Raw genomic sequence first — 19,034 nt, 5'->3', positions numbered from 1 at the left:
AATAAAAAAACAAAAATATAAGTATTAACATTTTCTTTGCCATGACACTTAAAGTTGAGTTCAGGTGCATCCTTGTTTCTGCTGATCAGATGTTTCAACAACTTGACTGAAGATTTGGGAATGCACACACCTGTCTATACATGTTGTTTTCTATTTAAAATCTTTGGTTTTTAGTTTTATTATTAACATATCAAGCAAACATTTTTTCACTTTGTCACTATGGAGTATTGTGTGCAGAATTTTGAGGTAAAAAATTTTAATTAATAATAAAATTAAATCCGTTTTGCTTTAACATGAAAAAATGTGGAACAAGTGAAGTGAATACTTTTCAGATGTTTTTTTTTTAAAGAGAGGCTTAAAGAGCTTTTAGAGGCTCCAGAGGGGCTCTGAAACTCAGGGAACATTTGCATTATTCTGTGCATCGTTCTGGAGTCGTGGAGTTTGGGAGATTTGGAGAAATACATACAGTGATATGCTACATAAAGCAGATCAGCCCTTCAAAAAATAAATCCATGTTCACATGTTCAGATTTTTGTTTTTAATTATTAAAGTAAACAGACACACACATTCATCTACACAAAATCTCACATTCACATACAAACTGTACAGGAAAATGTGACTTACAGATGCACCACAACAAGGAGCCAGAGCCCCATAAAAAGTGAGCTGGGGTTATAGTAAATGTAATGTAAACCCATATATTTACCTTGCCTAGGGACCTTTTGGATGTTACTTGCTGAAGTTTCCAGACAACAAACTTTTTAGATTACAGACACTGAACCAGGCTACCAGAAACGGCTCGCGAGGCAGGCATCCCAGCTTGCCCAAAACAGCCTTGACCTTTACACTGCAAACACAGCGTAGAGTTGTGTTGGCTGTTATGAATCCACAAGATTCAAGTAATCAGTGCTGCCACTGTGAGCTCGGTGGACATGGTCAGATACGCTGGGAACGAACCATCTGAAAAAAGGCTAAGAAGGGATGACAGGATCTCCGGTTTAATCAAGAAGCTCCAGCTGAGAATGTTCGTGCTGCATTAGCCGGGGCAAAATCACCATCATGCTGTCGATCCTCTTCTGCAGATCTGTGTTCTGACGCAGCTCTAGCTGCTGCTGCTCCAAGATGAAAGTAGAGTTTATCTTTGGAGCAGTCACTCTGTTTGTCTTCTTTAAAATACTTGAAAGGAGGTAGAGTGTGAAAGAAGGCAAGGGAAGCACTGTTGATTTTACCTCGTTTGGGCAGCCATGCATTTCACAGACTGCCCTCATTGCATCAGCTCTCGGTTCAACATCAGTTATTATTCTACAGCCATCGGCCTCCCTGGTAAGCCCTCTTATCACTGAAACAAGGTCTCTTTCTGTCTCACATGTAAACACCAGTATACACAGCGTAAACACAGAAGTGCACTAAGTGAATCATGTAAATAGGCACTCTACTGATCTCCTCAGACTAGTAACATCCTGCATTTTTTACGGCACGTTTAGTTTTTTACTTTTTTTATTTTACTTATCTCGTGTATGCCTACACCTTTTATTTAAGTCTTAATTAAGAAGCAATTGTGTAAAATCTGTTAGCTGTGTCACTGCATACAGACAAAATTAGCTTAGTGAACTTTGGATTGGAACATATGCTGGTGGAAAAAAATCCTAGAGGATGCGTTGTTTTTTTGCTATTTTCACAGCAGTGATTTATTCCACACTTGTGTGTGATTAGCGACACGATTGGCTGGATTATGTTTCCCAGTTCAGCTGTAATTTAGAAGATGACTACAGTGGGGCAAAAAAGTATTTAGTCAGCCACCGATTGTGCAAGTTCCCCCACTTAAAATGATGACAGAGGTCAGTAATTTGCACCAGAGGTACACTTCAACTGTGAGAGACAGAATGTGAAAAAAAAATCCATGAATTCACATGGTAGGATTTGTAAAGAATTTATTCGTAAATCAGGGTGGAAAATAAGTATTTGGTCACCTCAAACAAGGAAAATCCCTGGCTCTAACAGACCTGTAACGTCTTCTGTAAGAAGCTTTTCTGTCCCCCACTCGTTACCTGTATGAATGGCACCTGTTTGACCTCATCATCTGTATAAAAGACACCTGTCCACAGCCTCAACCAGTCAGACTCCAAACTCCGCCATGGCCAAGACCAAAGAGCTTTCGAAGGACACCAGGAAAAGAATTGTAGACCTGCACCAGACTGGGAAGAGTGAATCTACAATAGGCAAGCAGCTTGGTGTGAAAAAATCAACTGTGGGAGCAATCATCAGAAAATGGAAGACATACAAGACCACTGATAATCTCCCTCGATCTGGGGCTCCACGCAAGATCTCATCCCGTGGGGTCAAAATGATCATGAGAACGGTGAGCAAAGATCCCAGAACCACACGGGGGGACCTGGTGAATGACCTGCAGAGAGCTGGGACCAAAATAACAAAGGTCACCATCAGTAACACACTACAACGGCAGGGAATCAAATCCCGCAGTGCCAGACGTGTTCCGCTGCTGAAGCCAGTGCATGTCCAGGCCCGTCTGAAGTTTGCCAGAGAGCACATGGATGATACAGCAGAGGATTGGGAGAATGTCATGTGGTCAGATGAAACCAAAGTAGAACTTTTTGGTATAAACTCAACTCGTCGTGTTTGGAGGAAGAAGAATACTGAGTTGCATCCCAAGAACACCATACCTACTGTGAAGCATGGGGGTGGAAACATCATGCTATGGGGCTGTTTTTCTGCCAAGGGGACAGGACGACTGATCCGTGTTAAGGACAGAATGAATGGGGCCAAGTATCGTGAGATTTTGAGCCAAAACCTCCTTCCATCAGTGAGAACTTTGAAGATGAAACGAGGCTGGGTCTTCCAACATGACAATGATCCAAAACACACCGCCCGGGCAACAAAGGAGTGGCTCCGTAAGAAGCATTTGAAAGTCCTGGAGTGGCCTAGCCAGTCTCCAGACCTCAACCCCATAGAAAATCTGTGGCGGGAGTTGAAAGTCCGTGTTGCTCGGCGACAGCCCCAAAACATCACTGCTCTTGAGAAGATCTGCATGGAGGAATGGGCCAAAATACCAGCTACTGTGTGTGCAAACCTGGTAAAGACCTATAGTAAACGTTTGACCTCTGTTATTGCCAACAAAGGTTATGTTACAAAGTATTGAGTTGTATTTTTGTTATTGACCAAATACTTATTTTCCACCCTGATTTACGAATAAATTCTTTACAAATCCTACCATGTAAATTCATGGATTTTTTTTTCACATTCTGTCTCTCACAGTTGAAGTGTACCTCTGGTGCAAATTACTGACCTCTGTCATCATTTTAAGTGGGGGAACTTGCACAATCGGTGGCTGACTAAATACTTTTTTGCCCCACTGTATGTGTCATGCAGCAGCCATCTTTGGCATTTAAGAATCATAAATAACCACTCATCACTTAAACAGAGTGTTCAGTTTCTTTCCCTTATTTACATCTGTGTTATTAATTCTTTCAGATTTATATTATTGTCTTTATGATAGGAATTTATTATTGCAGTTTTAGCATTTGGTAAATTCGTGTGATTTATCATTTTGCCAGAATGCACATACTCACAGTCGATAAAATATTCCAACTACAGTTCATCTTGTGATGGGAACACACCACCTGTGAGTTTCTTGACTACCTTCCTGTCACACTTTTAATAGCTCAGTCACACTAGTGTGAAAACAAGATGACAACCTGCTTGTAAGTTGGAAAGGTTGCCCAGCGATGGCACTGAAATTTTTTCGCATTTGGCAACAATATTCAAAAAATGTTTGAGTTTGAGTGGAAAACCTTCAACCCATGAGTGACCAGCTCACACAGGTCACACAGGTGAGAGGCAGCCTGTCCCCAAACAATGGTGGTCTGACTCAGACTGACTGCACTAACTCTCAATTAGCGAATGTTTGGAAATTATTTCCATCTAATTTATGAATGTGGACAGATTGGAAGGTCGTTGTGGACTGTTTAAGGGACACAGTTTATTGTCATATCATCACTTGAACTCGCTTGAAGGACAGCAGCTGATTTTGAGTGGTCATACACCTGGTCCTTGTCTTTGAAGGGACGAGACTGCAAGGTCATTGCACACAGTCGCAGGGATTTCGGTCACACCGTGGTCTCCAGCTATTATTTTCACTAGTGTGAATGTAGCATAAGAGTTTGTAGGAGAGTGACCACTTAAGCACTGTTCTGGGTGTGCGTGCCGTCCTCACATAGACAGCAGCCTGCACTTCTTTTTTTACTTACTGGCTTTCTCATCGGCCACAGCCAGTACTCCAATCTTTTGAGAGTGTAAGTGCTCAACAGTTGTCACCGAGTTGTTGAGCATGACAAATGTTTCATTGCAGCAGCACGGGCACTGCCTTCTGTTTGTAGATAATTAGTCCAGTTCCAAAATGCAATTATGGTCTGTGACATTTTCTATTTCCATGCTGGATAGACAACAAAGGTATTGTTTTCTGCTAACCGCCCCAAATTAGCTCCCAGTGTTTATGACGTATGGTTAGCCACTAACCCTTCAGAGTCACTTGACAGCTATTTGAAATAGTCATCAACAGTTACCGATGACCTTTTCCCAGACATAGCTCAGCATATTACCAAAAAGCATCATTCCACTTAATGTTTAACCAAGTCAGAAGTGCTTGTTTTTGCAGAGGAAGTGCAAGCTTCAGCAACTATTGGGATTTGCTAGACACTATGAGAAATAAGTGTTTCATACTACGCTGTGTATTACTCAAAGAGATATAAATATCAGGTGTCAGATGTTTTTGTGACACGTGCGTTGCCTGCCTTTGTTTGAGTTTTAACCAGAAGCTGGTTAATCTGGTACAAGAATCAGTCACAGAGTATTCCTGAAATGTCAGTACCATCGTCAAAATAATGGGGAGTCTCTGCTCTCATTTATAAAAAGAAAAATGTTTGATTACTTTGCATTTAAGATATAAATTTTTCATGCCCTCTGTGTGCAAGGATAGCTGTCGAGCATCTTTTTAGCTTTGTCATTTTTTGGTCGTTATAAATTTTAAATCATCGCAGAAAGCCTGATCTAATATTTACACACAGAAATTTAAATGAACGGCTGCTAAACCAAATAAAACAACTCAAATACATAGTGTGTGTGTGTGTGTGTGTGTGTGCGTGTGTGTGTGTGTGTGTGTGTGTAGGTGTGTGTGTGTGCGTGTGTGTGTCCCTCCCGAGCCCACACTCTTGTTGGTTTCTCTGAAAGTGGCGAGCTTTACGCGAGGAGGTGGGATAATAATGTGATCATTTCTGGAGCATGTCACGCCTGAATGTGCCATGTCAGTAATGTTTATGGACTGTGTGCATCTGTGCCTATAAAACATTCTGGTCTTTTACCTCCTGTAAAAATGTTGAGTACCTTCTTTAAGAACCACACACGTGAAAATATAAGCTTGTGCGAGCTCACTGCTCTTCCAGCAGAATTATGGTTGGCATTAGCACGGCATTACCCATTGTGATGAGGCATTATTAGTTTGTACTGACAAAAAAAAAATCTTAATAAATAGAGAATTCATTTTCAAAAATCTGGTGCTGGGTATGTATAAAGAAAGGCACGCTTTTCTTTGGCTTGAATAAATTAACTAGTAGACTGAATAGTGTGACAAGTTTATTCTAAAAGTAGCAGTTTTTGATTTCACAATGAAACTGTGAAGTTTTTGACTGCCACTCACTTTATGATAGAATTTAATCACAGAACAGCATGCGTGGACAATAATATTAGACTTAATGAGTAAAAGACTATGAAATCAGAGAAGCAGCTGTCAGTTGGACAATTAACAATAAGCCAATTTTGACACCACATCCATGCTTTGATAATTAAATGGAAAAATAATAATAACCTGAAACAAAGCCTATGCTATGTAAGTCTACAGGCATGTGAAAAACTAGGTATACCCTTACTACTGCCATAGGATTAAAAGGGTAAGTAACTGCCAGGTGCTGCTAATCAGATGCACTTGATTAATTGATCATCGGTGAGTGTGAGCACCTCAATTAAAGCAGACATTTTAGCAGTTTGCTGGTCTGGAGCGTTCAGCGGTTAACACAATGCCAAGGAGGAAAGACATCAGTAATGATCTCGAAAAATCAACTGTTATTACTCATGAATCTGCAAATGGTTATAGGGCCATTTCCAAACAGCTTGAAGTCCGTTATTCTCAAGTGGAATATATTCAAGACAGTTTCCAATATTCCCAGGAGTAAATGCCCGGGAAACTCACTCCGAGGTCAGAAACTAAAATTTGAAAAAGACTGAAGCATGATTTGTTTGGAAGGGTTGCTTTGTTTCTATATGTTTGGTCATAAGCACCACATTTGGAAAAAATCAAACAGAGCGTCAGAGCACAAACATCTAACACCAGCAGCAGGACAATGAGCCCAAGCACATTAGCAAATCTACAACAAGTATAGCTGTAAAGAAAAGAATCAAGGTGTTGCAATGGCCCAAAGTCCACACCTTAACCTAAAATGCTGTGCCGGGACCTTAAAAGAGCTATGCATGATCATAGAGATAATATTTTAGGTAAAGTTCTCCAGAATCACACCACCAAAGTATTATATTAACAAGGTCCTGACATTTGCTTTGACTACGCAAAAGCTTCAGGGCTACAGATGATCCTCAGATGCAGGAAAAAGGTTGCTTGAAGTTCCTAAATGGTTATTAAAGGTCAAAAGCAAACAGTAATGTTTTCTGGTAGAGAAAAAAAATGTTTACTTTTAGTTGCATTGTTTTGGAAGCCTTTGTGAAGCAAAGCCCCCTGAATAATGTGTCATCCATTTGGCTGTCCATATTAGGCTTTGATTAAGCACTTGTTGTAGTTAAAATTGGCACAAAAACAGCTAATTAGCCCGAGGTACTTGGTTATGTTTTTCAGGCCACTCTCAGCAGGAGTGAGCAACATTACTGATTTCCCCTGCAGCAACTCCCAGCTGAATGTGTGGAAGCTCTTTTCCCTGTCAGGTGTTTAGAGGTCTGTGTTGCATCTGAGTTGTTACCAGCTTCAGAGGTCCTACACCAAGCTCTGTGCTTTGCATAGAAATAGGCAAATCACACAAAAGGTAAGGCCCCAGCAAATCAAAGCTTTATGGAAGGGCACATAGGAATGTGTGCATTTATATAAACAAGAACACAGACAGTCACGTATACTCTATATACACCTTTGGGCATTGAAACTTAAGCTACATCAAAGCTTTTTATCTGCCTTTAGGCTGTTTCCAATAGGATAAAGAGAGAACGCAAGGAGAGAGAAACGAAGAAGATGGGAAGATAACTCATGGTGAGCAGCAGTGAGAATAGAGTTGAGGAGAGACACAAGCCATGGAAGAATTCACTTTTAAGAGCTAAGAAGAAAAGAGAAAAGACTTGATGTGAACAATGCTGAAGGGGACAAAAGCAGCAAACGAGGAGCCACATCAGTTATACGCTTGTCTATCTTAGTAGATTCAGATTTTATGCTCCCAAGCAACTGTAGAAGCATGCCCGAGGGAGGCAAACTTATCAAATTATTGTGTTGATGTGAAATCTACATGCGACCACATCGTTACCTTACATCACACCTTACAATGCGTGCTTCTTTTTTGCATAGTGCATCACATTTGATGTAATTCTGGTCACCTAACATGACACAGATATCAGCGAGAAGCAGCTAGTGGAAAAGATGTTAAACGGTGCATAACGTTAGCTTCACGGGTCGAGAAAAATGTCTCAAGCGTGTCAAAAAGTATAGTATGGGTTTCTGTAAAGCTGTGCTTTTGTGTGTATCAGGTGGGGTTAAAGTGGTGCACAGTGTGACCTGAAAAATGGTCCTGAACAAAACCGTCTACAGCATGTGAACAGTATGTCAAAGTCGTGTCCTTAAGAAACAGGAAGAGATATATGAGACATTTGATCCATCTACTGTTCACTCGGGCCTCATCAGAAATGGTCTCAGTGAAAGGATGGCTGTCCAAAAGTCCTTCTTAAGGAAGTGAAGCAGAGTCCACAAGATCTGGACTGAAAATCAGTGACAACTGATGATTCCAATTTTCAAATGTTCAAATTTTTGGTTTATCAGTATGTATGTGAGTGCGAGAACCTCTTCAAAAGTTTACTTTTCAAGGGACTGGTGGCTGTCAAGAAGCCCGTCTTAAGAAAGAAAAATTGAGATGTGCCAAATTACAGAAGAAGTGGATTGAAAATGAGATGAAACAAGCTTTGTGGAGTGACGAATCCAACTTTCTGACGCAAAAAGTTGTCGAAGGAGGTCAAGAGAGCATGGTTTGGGGCTGAATTTCAGCCACTGGTGTTGGAAATATTGTCAAATTGATGGAATTGTGAATGCAGAAAAGTACTCTCAGTACGCCACCATTTGGAAAGTGTCTGGTTGGCACCAGTTTCATTTTTCAGCATAACAATGATGTACTGGGAGAGCGGTAAAAACATACCAACAGTATCACTCATGGATTGGCCTCGCCAATGGGCACATTCAAAATCAAAACTTAACGTTCTTGCTTTGAGGTCACTGCCTGCTAACCACTACACCTCCGTGCCACCCTAAGTTTATTCTGGTTTCTATGTTTATATTATTAGCTCAGAATACATTTGATATATGCTTGATTTTGTACATTAAACTTAAAACTCATTATGTATTGCAGCAGTGCACACAGGCAGCGCTTCACTCCTGACAAACTGTCAAGGCTGGTTTTAATCTTTATGTTTGATCAAATGCACATTTTTAAAACTCTGATCATCTTTTTTTTTAACTTTTCTAGAAAATTATAAGCAAGCACTTGATAAACAGTCAGTTTGCTCCCTTCCCAGTTTTTAATTCCTGCAGCTTTTAGTGCAGAACCTCAGCCTTCATAACATTCGCGTCCCTAACCAGATCACTGGAACTAATAGCCCATTATGTATGAACTAACAGGCACATTTCCTTCTTGGGATGATTAACATTTTCCAGTCATTACTTTTGTGCAGGGTTTAACACAAAAAGGGGGGGTCCTGTTGGTCTCCTCGTAAATTCCAAGTCATTGTGGGTCATTTTGGATTTCACCAGTGACATCACACGGAAACTTCTATAATTCTGCTCATATATTCACTTGCTGTGTTTTTAATACAGTTACTGCAGCCAACTTTCCACCTTACGTGCGATTTGTATTATATTGTTTTCTGCTCCATGTGGTCTTGTTCTGTTTATTCACATCCAAAAATATAACCGTATCAACCCTGTGTCCTCCCCCTCCCTCCCTCCCACTCTCTCTTAAGGCTCGTCCTATTTCTTCAAAGGGAAGGAGTACTGGCGAGTGCCAGGCAGTGACATGGAGGTGGAGGCAGGATACCCCCGCCTCATCGCAAAGGACTGGCTGCTGTGCACAGAGATGCAGTCAGACTCTCCAGACACACAGCCCAAAAGCACAGAGACGAGAGTCAACGTGCAAAATCACCCAGATCACGCGGAGAACGGATACGAGGTGTGCTCCTGCACCTCGGACACCGCATCGCCTCTAGGCGTCCGCCCATCCCCGTCTCCCGTCTGGCTGCTGCCGCCACTCTGGACGCTGTCACTGGCCCTCCGCTCCGAACTGCTATGATGCTAAAGCATGGGACACAGTTCTCAAGCTGGGTGCAAGAGTTTAATTATTAGTGAAGGGCCAGTGGACACACACTAAAGTACAAACTGGAAATTTCTGCTCATTTAAGTATTGATTGGTATGTTTTTACCATTATTTTGTTGTTATTTATTTCACATGCCATTTGATGGTCCTCTAAAGCGCCTTGCAGTTTGGGATGTACATACCATTATCATACTATCAAACTAAGGTACCCCTGACAGGTATCAATACATCCACAATGATAATGTTAGTGCCGTACTTGACAAATTGTTATATCTTTTTTGTTTTAGGTTTGTTTTTGTTGTTTTTTTGAATGGCTAAAAAGGCTTAACGCTGAGAAGACTAAATGAGTAGAGATTGTTTTTTTTCATGTGCACCAAGTTTACAGCAATAATGAATGGCATTTGTTTGATGTGAAGTGGTAAAAAAAAAAATAGAAACATTTTAATAAGTGACACCATGAAATCTGGTAATGACAGACATTTTTGAGAAATATGCTTCCTTGCTGAGAGTTTGATGAGAACATTTGTTTTAAAAAGATCAGGAAAAGAGGGGAATAGCTAGCTGACCTCAAGCTCATTGAACTAGCAGTGTTTTGTTTTTCATTTACAAGTCATTTACTTGCTTCAAGACATGTTTTTTTTTACCTTCCAGCACAGCCATAAATATTTAAACACCTATCTTCTCATCTAACTATCAGCAAGAGAGTAAATAAGCATATTTGCCAAAGAAAAAAATTGTGCCTGGAAAGTAAAACTTCCTACCAGGCTACTATATGCCTTTCAAAACCCTGTCCGTCAAATCTATTTTTTTATCTTTCGTTTTAGCCTGACTGCAGTTAACATGATGGCGAAGTTTAGGGTTCTGATTCACCGATCCCGGAGAAAAATAGTATTTTTACGCAACCTGATATAAAAACCCCACAGAACGGCTCAAGCCAGGGTAAAGAATGACATCCTGGGATATAAATACTGTAGTTAGACAGTTGACTGACACCCCGGCACATATCGAGGCAGCCTGGCAAAAAAAAAAAAGTGCCCTGTGGATGTGGTGTAGATAGTTTGTAGATGAATAGCCCCTGTGGGATCCTGACAGCCAGGCATAAATGGCACGCTGGATGGCAACAAGTAGATGAGTGGCATTTGAGGTTGTAAACAGGCAGGCAGGTGAATACCACCTGCTACAGCTACATGCAGGAAAGGGCACTCTGGGATTTGGAAAACAGACAAACGAATGTTATTCATGGCAGAAAGTCTCTCTCACGGTTGCTTAGTGCCATTATCCTTGCTTTGATCCTTTACCTATACTCTCCCACACTCTTTGAGGAAATGATGTTCATATATCTACACAAAGTTGTTATTTTCACCAGAAGCATTCCCTGCCATTATCAGAGGCAGCATTTGCCTCTGCTTTGTTGTATTTTTTGTAATTAATATGGATAGATTGTGAGTCCATATTTGCTTTGATCAGATTACAGCTCACGGCTTCAAGCTCCTCCTGGTGACATCATTGAAAAACCTCACAAAACAGCAACCAGGTTTATTGTTGCTGGTATATTTACCTACAGTTTAAATATAGACACAGATATATTTCAATGGAGATGTTCCATGGGTACTTCAATCCAAGTGGACTGTGTATATTTCAAGCTGTGTTTTCTAATGTAAAATATTTTTGTAGAAAAAACATTAAAGAATCCGAATGACTTTATTGGATGACTGAATTATTTCAGCTACTCGATCATGTGGGCGGAGTGTGCAATTATTGGGTGTCACAAGACGCCCAGGCTTGGAGGTTATGCACTAACTGATATCTGCTCTCCATCTCGCTAATGTTCTTAAGCATGTTGTAATGGTCTCTGCTGCACATTTCAATATAGATCTGCTGGCAGAGACAGGTAGCTTTATTGGGGTGTGATGGTTACTTTCACTTAGGCACCACAGAAACTGCACGGCACATTGTACTTACTCAATCTTGGCATGTAATAAGCATGTCATAAGCATTTTTATGTCACCTCTAATTCTATGACTCTATAGGGACCTATACGTTGGAACAACTGGTTAAGAAAAATTTTTATGGTTATTATTTTTTAAAAGCTCATAAGAGTAATTCTGGGGGGTTTAAGCTGTTAGAATAGATCCAAGTGGGAACAGTAATCACAGAGAAATAGCATAAAATGTTTTGCTAGAGGTGGCACGGTGGTGCACTGATTGGAACTGTCACCTCACAGCATGAACGTTTTGCATGTTCTCCCTGTACCTATGTGGGTTCTCTCTGGGTACTCCATCCCCCTCCCACAGTCCAAAGACGTGCACGTTAGGTTGTTTCTTAGTTGGCCATAGGTGTAAATTTGGGTATGGGTGATTGTCTGCCTGTCTACCTGCTACCCTGAATTGGATGGATGGATGGAATATGGTCCTGGTATATGAGTATTGCTGGAGTATGCATGTAGCCCTGAAGGATTTTACTGCTTGTTTTGTGAGCTGACCAGAGGGGTTGGCCAGAGTGTCATCGATGGTATCTGCCACCCTTTAGCTTTGCTCCTGGGCAGATGATTATACAGTGTATGCACTTTTTTTTTCATGTGAAGTACAGTGGAGGGGTAACCTACTTAATCCCTCTTTATCCAAACATGTTTAGGTCCTGTTATGCTTTACCCATGAGTGGCTAAGATAGACACTGAAGGTAACTGCAAAAAACAAAAACAAATGGCTACATACATACATGCTACACACTACATACATATAATCTAGGCCATTGGATACATTAGCCTATTGAACACATATTATGAGGTTTATCAATAAATAAAAAATAACTTCAGTCCTACCTAGCCGGCAGATTCAAACTGCCGGCTAGGTAGGACTGAAGGAGGTAGGATAGAGCTTTTCTGTCTGTTTTCTCTGTACCTGTGTGGGTTTTCTCCGAGTGCTTTGGCTTCCTTTCACAGGAGAGATGAAACACTGTCTAAAAACATGCATGCCAGGTAAACTGGTGATTCTAAATTGCCCTGTGATGGACTCACAGTGACCCTGACGTAAACAAGCGATTAAGAAAATGGATGGGCTCCGACAACAGTTCCAGATTTTTCTTTAAAAGTTTATTAGATATGTGTCCTCACAGTGCCAAATCAAATACTAAGAGCGACTGACCAGAACACTTTGGCCTGGAGGGCTTTGCCACACAGAAAAATAAATAACTACATTTCGGAGGTGACCCAGTGAGTGTAATGGTCTCGGTCTGGCTACCAATATAAGAATTGTCTGGCTCTGCCACTGGCAATGAGGCCAGCAATGATGGTGACAAGTTTCACCCTCAAAATTACAGCTAATAATTTAACCTCCTGGGTACAGATGACCTCCACTAGCCTTCATTCTGTCTTGAGAAAAGTTTTGTTTTCTTGTTTTGTGTAAATGTAGCTGCCATTATTTCCCCCGCAAAAATGTTTCTGCTTGATTATTGTGTGAATTTTCTGTGCTGTGTCCTGAGATTACGAGCATAAACACAATTTCCTTTGTGCTTTGCTGTACACGCTTGAGTGGTGTTAATTAACTAGCGTGGCTCATCAGCCACCAGGAGAGCACCTGCTCCCAGGGGCAAATGCAGGAGCAGCAGGACGGGTCATTTTTTTAACAGCTGGCCCAGCTGATCCAGTTTGAGCTGGAGCCGGATGATGAAGTGATGATGAAGTCATTGCTTTTCTAAAATCTTTTACATTTTTATCAGCAATTCTACATTTACTGCATCCCAGCTTGTATCGATTGGCCAAACACTAAAATATTTCATCTTCAAGCTTTCTCTGTCCCCTGAGGTGACCGCCTAACTGACTGTATGTCAATCACACATAAAATATAGTAGGCAGGATATGTCTCACTTCATCTGGATGTTTTTCCACAAGAAAAAGAGCAAAATAAAGAAATTACAGAAACACCAGCACACCAATGGCGGGATGAAACACCGTCCAAGTATCATTTTGATAAAAGCGTATACTGTAACTGTGAGATGAATCGGCTAAGAATCCAAACAACTACGAATACATTACATCATCTCTGTCTGATGTCTGTGGCCCCGCGACCCAGACAGTTGTTAAATTCACACATTTCGAGACACCACGCTCAGTTCAAATGCAATACCAATGGTCTGTGTGGACGAACTGATCTGTGGAATTAAACAGCGTGTATATATGTAATTGAGTGTGTCCACCATGTAAAACTGTTCCTGCAGTCGCTGCACTGTGGAGAAGTGATCCTGTTAACGGGCTTGGCTCTCAGCTGATGCATGGCATTGCAGTTCAGGGGGAGAAAAAAAGAAAGAGCCTCAAAAGGAGCTGGCTCAAGCTTGCATGGTGTGAGGGAGAGAGAGAGGGAGTCATTTGGCAGACCTGTCAGGCTGGGCTGTGGCAGCCCTCTGCTGTCACATTCCACTATAGGTCATATTGAATTCAGCTCCCACACAAGCCGGGGGAAATGGCAGGAAGGAAGGATGCAGCCATTTATTTCTGCAAAGTCCGAAGTTTGAGAAGAAGCGCCGTCACCGCTGCTGATGTGTGGTGTGACAGAATGACAGAGTGGCACTTGGGAGACTTCACCTCAACTTCGCTGGTGTTTGTGGATGAGAAAATTAGCAATGCGTGAAGACACACTGTCGTATTAGTAGTCTGAGCACAAAAGTCTCAGATGGGTGAGTAACAAAGCGAGAATAGTTTGTGTTTTGTTCGTTTTTGCCTTTGGATAAAACTAATGACAGTATTTTTATGTTTATTCTGCCACAGTTACTTTTAAGAGAAAAGCAGAGCATATATTAAGGTCTGAGCACAAAATAATAATAATAATAAGAAGAAGAAGATACAAAAGCAGTGAAAGGGAGAAGAGACCACCTCATAACAACTGCCATGCGTGGTGGTGGACACCTTGCAGTCATTGAGTCCGTGAACTCCTCTTATACCAAAGTGTTCTAGAGTCAAAACTGAGGCCATCTGTCTGGAAGCTAAACCTTGGCTGAAACCGGGTCACGGGGCAGGACAATGATCCTGACCACAGCAGAAAAATCTACAACAGAATGGCAGAAAAAGGAAAAGAATCAAAGTGTTGCAAAGTCCCGACCTTAACCTGATTACAATGCTGTCGTAAGAGAGCTGTGTATAAACAAAGCCCACAAATCTCAATGAACCAAAGCTACAAAGAAGAGTGGGTCAGAATTCTTCCACAATAATAAAGTCATACAGCAAACAAACTACTGAATCGTGGATTGTACTTCATTTTTCACAGTACTGCAGAGGATCCTGTGAAAACGTTGTTTCATATACTCACTGCAGTCGGTTAGTTGGCCATTTTTGTACTGGGCACACTGTGAACTGCCAGAGCTGATCACATGGCACAAAATGAATGATGCTGTGTTTTTAGATGGATTTAATATTGTGTCACTGGTGACGCTCATGACATGTCAGCTCTTTAATTCGGCTCAACCCATCCATATCACTGAGTGCTTAGATAATGAGATGAATGTTGTATTTTGTTGAGGGTGACACAAATCCATCAGGTTTCTTAGTAAATCCAGCATGCACAGTACTTGGTCCCTACTACACAGAAGCCAACATAAGCAGTGAATGACTTCTGGAACATGATGTTATAGAAAAGCTTTACATGCAGCCCGCGAATACCAAAGTCTCACTTGGGTCACTCACTTCTAATAGATTGTATTGAATTTCCTTCAGATTCTCAGTTTAATTATGTGGCCTAACCTATTGGCAGGGATCACAAACTCGAGCACAGCTTTGCAGTATGCAGACAAAACTGTTATGCTGATCAACTGCGTAGTGGTAGCAGAGATGGATTTAAAAAACCAGTGACCTTCACAGCAAAATTGCAAGCTATCCATCTGTGTGAAAGGTTGAAGAGATGAGCGAGACACAGTGCACATCACCTGATGTTAGCTAAGTGAGGAGAGAGCTTGGCAGACGCACCTGTCCTCTGGCATACAGTCAAGGGAGCATCATGTTAGTCATATTGTGTGATACTGTTAATAAACAAAGGTGTGTACAGCTCAGTATTTCCTAGTCAGAAAAGGAAAGAAAGAAAACATACAGATATGGGAGATATGTGCATTTGTTATTTATAAGATCACAGCTAGCATGGTACACAATCACAGTTATTTCTTTCAACTGGTAGGAATGATGTGGACTAAAGGCCTAAGCGAGACCCTTATCCTAAGCCTCTAAAGGTAATGCAAAAAATCTAAGAAAAAAACAGGATGTACTTCTGCATTAGAAGCAACTATCTTAAGAAACATCCTACTCAGAAGTCTTTTCTTTAGTCAGAGTGAACACCTGAAGGCCTGTGTGCAGAACCCTAATGTGGGCCAAGAAGAACCGATCAATCATTCTGTGGGAACCACAGAGCATGCTAAAATATTCAAAAAGAGAGCAAATCCCCCGCCGAGGCAACACCTGCGATGGTGGCTGGTGGGTTGCGTGCAGAGAGATACATCAGCTGTCTTGTACATCCAATCTTCTCTGTCACAGTAAAAATACACTAAAGGGAGAGACGAGTCAAAACTGAATTAAGTTTTTCCTTTAAAAGAAGTGCAGCATGAACCCAGCTCCAGCGTGCTGTCAGGAGTGCATCATTATGCAGACCTGTACATCTCTGTGAATGTAGATTGTTTTTTTGGCTCAGGAAAACCACCATGACTAATTAATGATTTCATGCAACAGCACTGTTGCAGAGTGCTGCAGCAGCATTATACAGTAACCGGCTGATATCTAGCCAGAACACGTTATAAGTTTTTCCTAGGACATGAAAATAAATTTTAAAAAAATCTTTTAAATAAAAAAATAAAAAAAACAAAAACATTATTCCTACTATTTCACAATTTTTCTCCACTTCAGCCACCCAAGAGCCATTTTAACAACTTGTTGTTATTTCGTAATAGCGCTATTGACTGCATTTGCTAAGCGAGTGTTGCCATAGATTATTCCACATAAAATAAATGGTAGGAATAAAATAGGACTTTGTCCTGATGTTTTCGTGGAGATGCACGAAATATTAAAATACTTTTTTTTACAGTCCTCTACTGCCCTCCTCTGGTAGTTACAAATATGCCTCCATCAACCCCAACACAGATGTATCACTCTGTGCGGTCTGGGTCCATCCATTTTTTGATCTTGGCTGACACTGGGTGACCCAGAGTGCTGAACGGTTGCCAGTCCATCACAAACAGAAAAAGAGACTAACTATTCAACCTCACATCCACACCTATAAGATAAGAAAAACTACAATTATTTTTTTATATATATTTTTTGAATTTTTTTTTTTGTTTAAATGTTTAAATGTTCTCCCTGTGCCTGTGTGGGTACTCTGGCTTCCTCCCAGAGTCCAAAGACATGTGTGTGAGGATAGCTGATGGCTCTGAATTGACCACAGCTGTGAATGCAAGTGTGAATGATTCTCTGTCTCTCTGTGTTAGCCCCATAAACGACTGGCAACCTGTCCAGTGCTTCACCCACACTTTGCCCCATGACAGTTTGAATCTGATGTTAAAGTGTAATGGACAGTACAGGGCCTTTATTGTGCTGTAAGTGAAAACTATTATCCTGTTAACACAATGTCTTTTGGACAGATGAGGACAAAGTGGAGATATTTGGTCACAATGCTCAGCATCATATTTGGAGAAAACCAACACAAATGTTTCATATCACCTGTCGGGCATGGTGGAGGAGGGGGTGATGATTTGGGCTTGTTTTGCAGCCACAGGGTCTGAGCACCCTGCAATCACTGGCTCAACCATGAACTCTTATATATACCCAATTATTCTAGAGTCAAATGTGAGGCTGTCAGCCTGACAGCTAAAGCCAAAGCACAGCAGCAAATCTACAACAGAAAAGAGCCAAAATGACTCTTGCTGTAATGCAATGACCCAGTCAAAGTCCAGACCTCAATCTGATTAAAATTCTGTACTGGCATTAAGACAGCTGTGCATAAGCAAATGCCTACAAATCTCAATGAACCAAAGGAAAATTGTAAAGATGCATGGGGCAAAATTCCTCCAGGAGAATATGAGAGTGTAATAAAATCATATGTAAACAGTTGCTTCAAGTTATTGCAGCTAAAGTTGCTTTTACAAGCTACTGAAGCATGGGCCTGCATAGAGCCCTGTGAAAGCTGCCTTTTTCATATTACTTTAAAGTATTGGTCACCGTCCTTTGTGTCCTCTAGATCATTCTCTAGAAACCTCATATTTCATTTTGTACTTTTATCATTTATTTCTTGTGATTTCAATATTTTTTGGTCTTTTATTTGGCCTGAAGGCAAAATCACTGCTGAAAGGTATATACAGGTTTTAAAACAGTGTATGCTTCCATCCAGATAATGTCTTTTTCATGGAAGTCATTGCAAATTTCACCTTAGACGAAGTGTCATCTCACATTTGCCAAAAACATCTCAATGATCCGCAAGATTTTGTGGAAAATATTCTGTGGTCTTACAAGATAAAGGTTGGAGTATTTGAAGGTTTAAGTCTTGTTAGTGTTTTATAAACAGAACATCATACTAACAGTCACACATGGCGGTGGTAGTGTGAGGATCTGGAGCTCCTTTGCTGCTCCAGGACCTGAACAACTTGCTGTAATTGATGGAACCATGCATTCTGCTCTCTCCCAGTTCTTTGTCTCAATTTTTGCCCTGAAGCTCAAGAGGACTTGGGTAATGCAGCAGGACAATGATACAAAAAACACCAGCAAGTCCACGTCTGAATGGCTCAGGAAAAACAAAAGGAAGGGTTTGGAGTTGTCAAGTAAAAGTCTGAAATCAAATTGAGATGCATGACCTTAAACAGGCCGTTCATGTTCAAAAACCCTCCAATGTGGTTGAATTCAAACAATTTTGCAAAGATGAGTGACACAAAATTTCTCCACAGCAATGTGAGCAACTGGTCATCAGTTATTTTAAACACTTGATTGCAGGTGATGCTGCCAAGGGTGGCATAATCAGTTATTAAGTTTAGGGGGCATTTACTTTTTCACACAGGGCCAGGTAGCTTTGGATCTGTTTGTCCCCTTAATAAATTAAACAATAATTTAAAAGCTGCCTTTTGCATTGACTCTGTTTTTTTATGTACTTATTTTTATCTGAAAAATGTAAATGTTACACAGTTTCCATAGTATTGTAGGATTCTAGCTTCTCAACAGTCCTGGGTTATCATTGTCCAGTTTTTAGCTTCATGCACTAAATATGTACCCTTCTATTACGAAGCCATGCTGTTGTAATGAATCCAGTATGTGCACGAGGGATGCTGCATACGTCCCCTCGGCCTTTTTTTATTTTTAAAAATATTTTAAAATGATTTAATTTTGGTCTTAAAACTTATAAAATTTCTCACTTTAAACATTTTACATGTTTCATCATGATCTAATGA

At 40.8% G+C, this 19,034-nt stretch overlaps 1 protein-coding gene across 1 annotated transcript in view; it reads left to right on the top strand.

Moving 5' to 3' along the window:
* LOC146514419 (matrix metalloproteinase-17-like) overlaps positions 1 to 12,408 on the top strand; it is a 106,370-nt gene extending 93,962 nt beyond the window's left edge. The window contains exon 10 of the mRNA XM_085165583.1: positions 9,283 to 12,408. Coding sequence (XP_085021709.1) covers positions 9,283 to 9,608 — 326 coding nt within the window. The 3' untranslated portion in view covers positions 9,609 to 12,408. The remainder of the gene's footprint in view (positions 1 to 9,282) is intronic.
* The last annotated feature ends 6,626 nt before the right edge of the window (positions 12,409 to 19,034 follow it).

Source organism: Neolamprologus multifasciatus, chromosome 7, assembly GCF_963576455.1.
Source record: "Neolamprologus multifasciatus chromosome 7, fNeoMul1.2, whole genome shotgun sequence".
In the NCBI taxonomy this organism is placed as follows: Eukaryota; Metazoa; Chordata; class Actinopteri; order Cichliformes; family Cichlidae; genus Neolamprologus; species Neolamprologus multifasciatus.
Note: the sequence above shows the minus strand (reverse complement) of the source record. Positions and strands in the feature narration are given on the sequence as shown.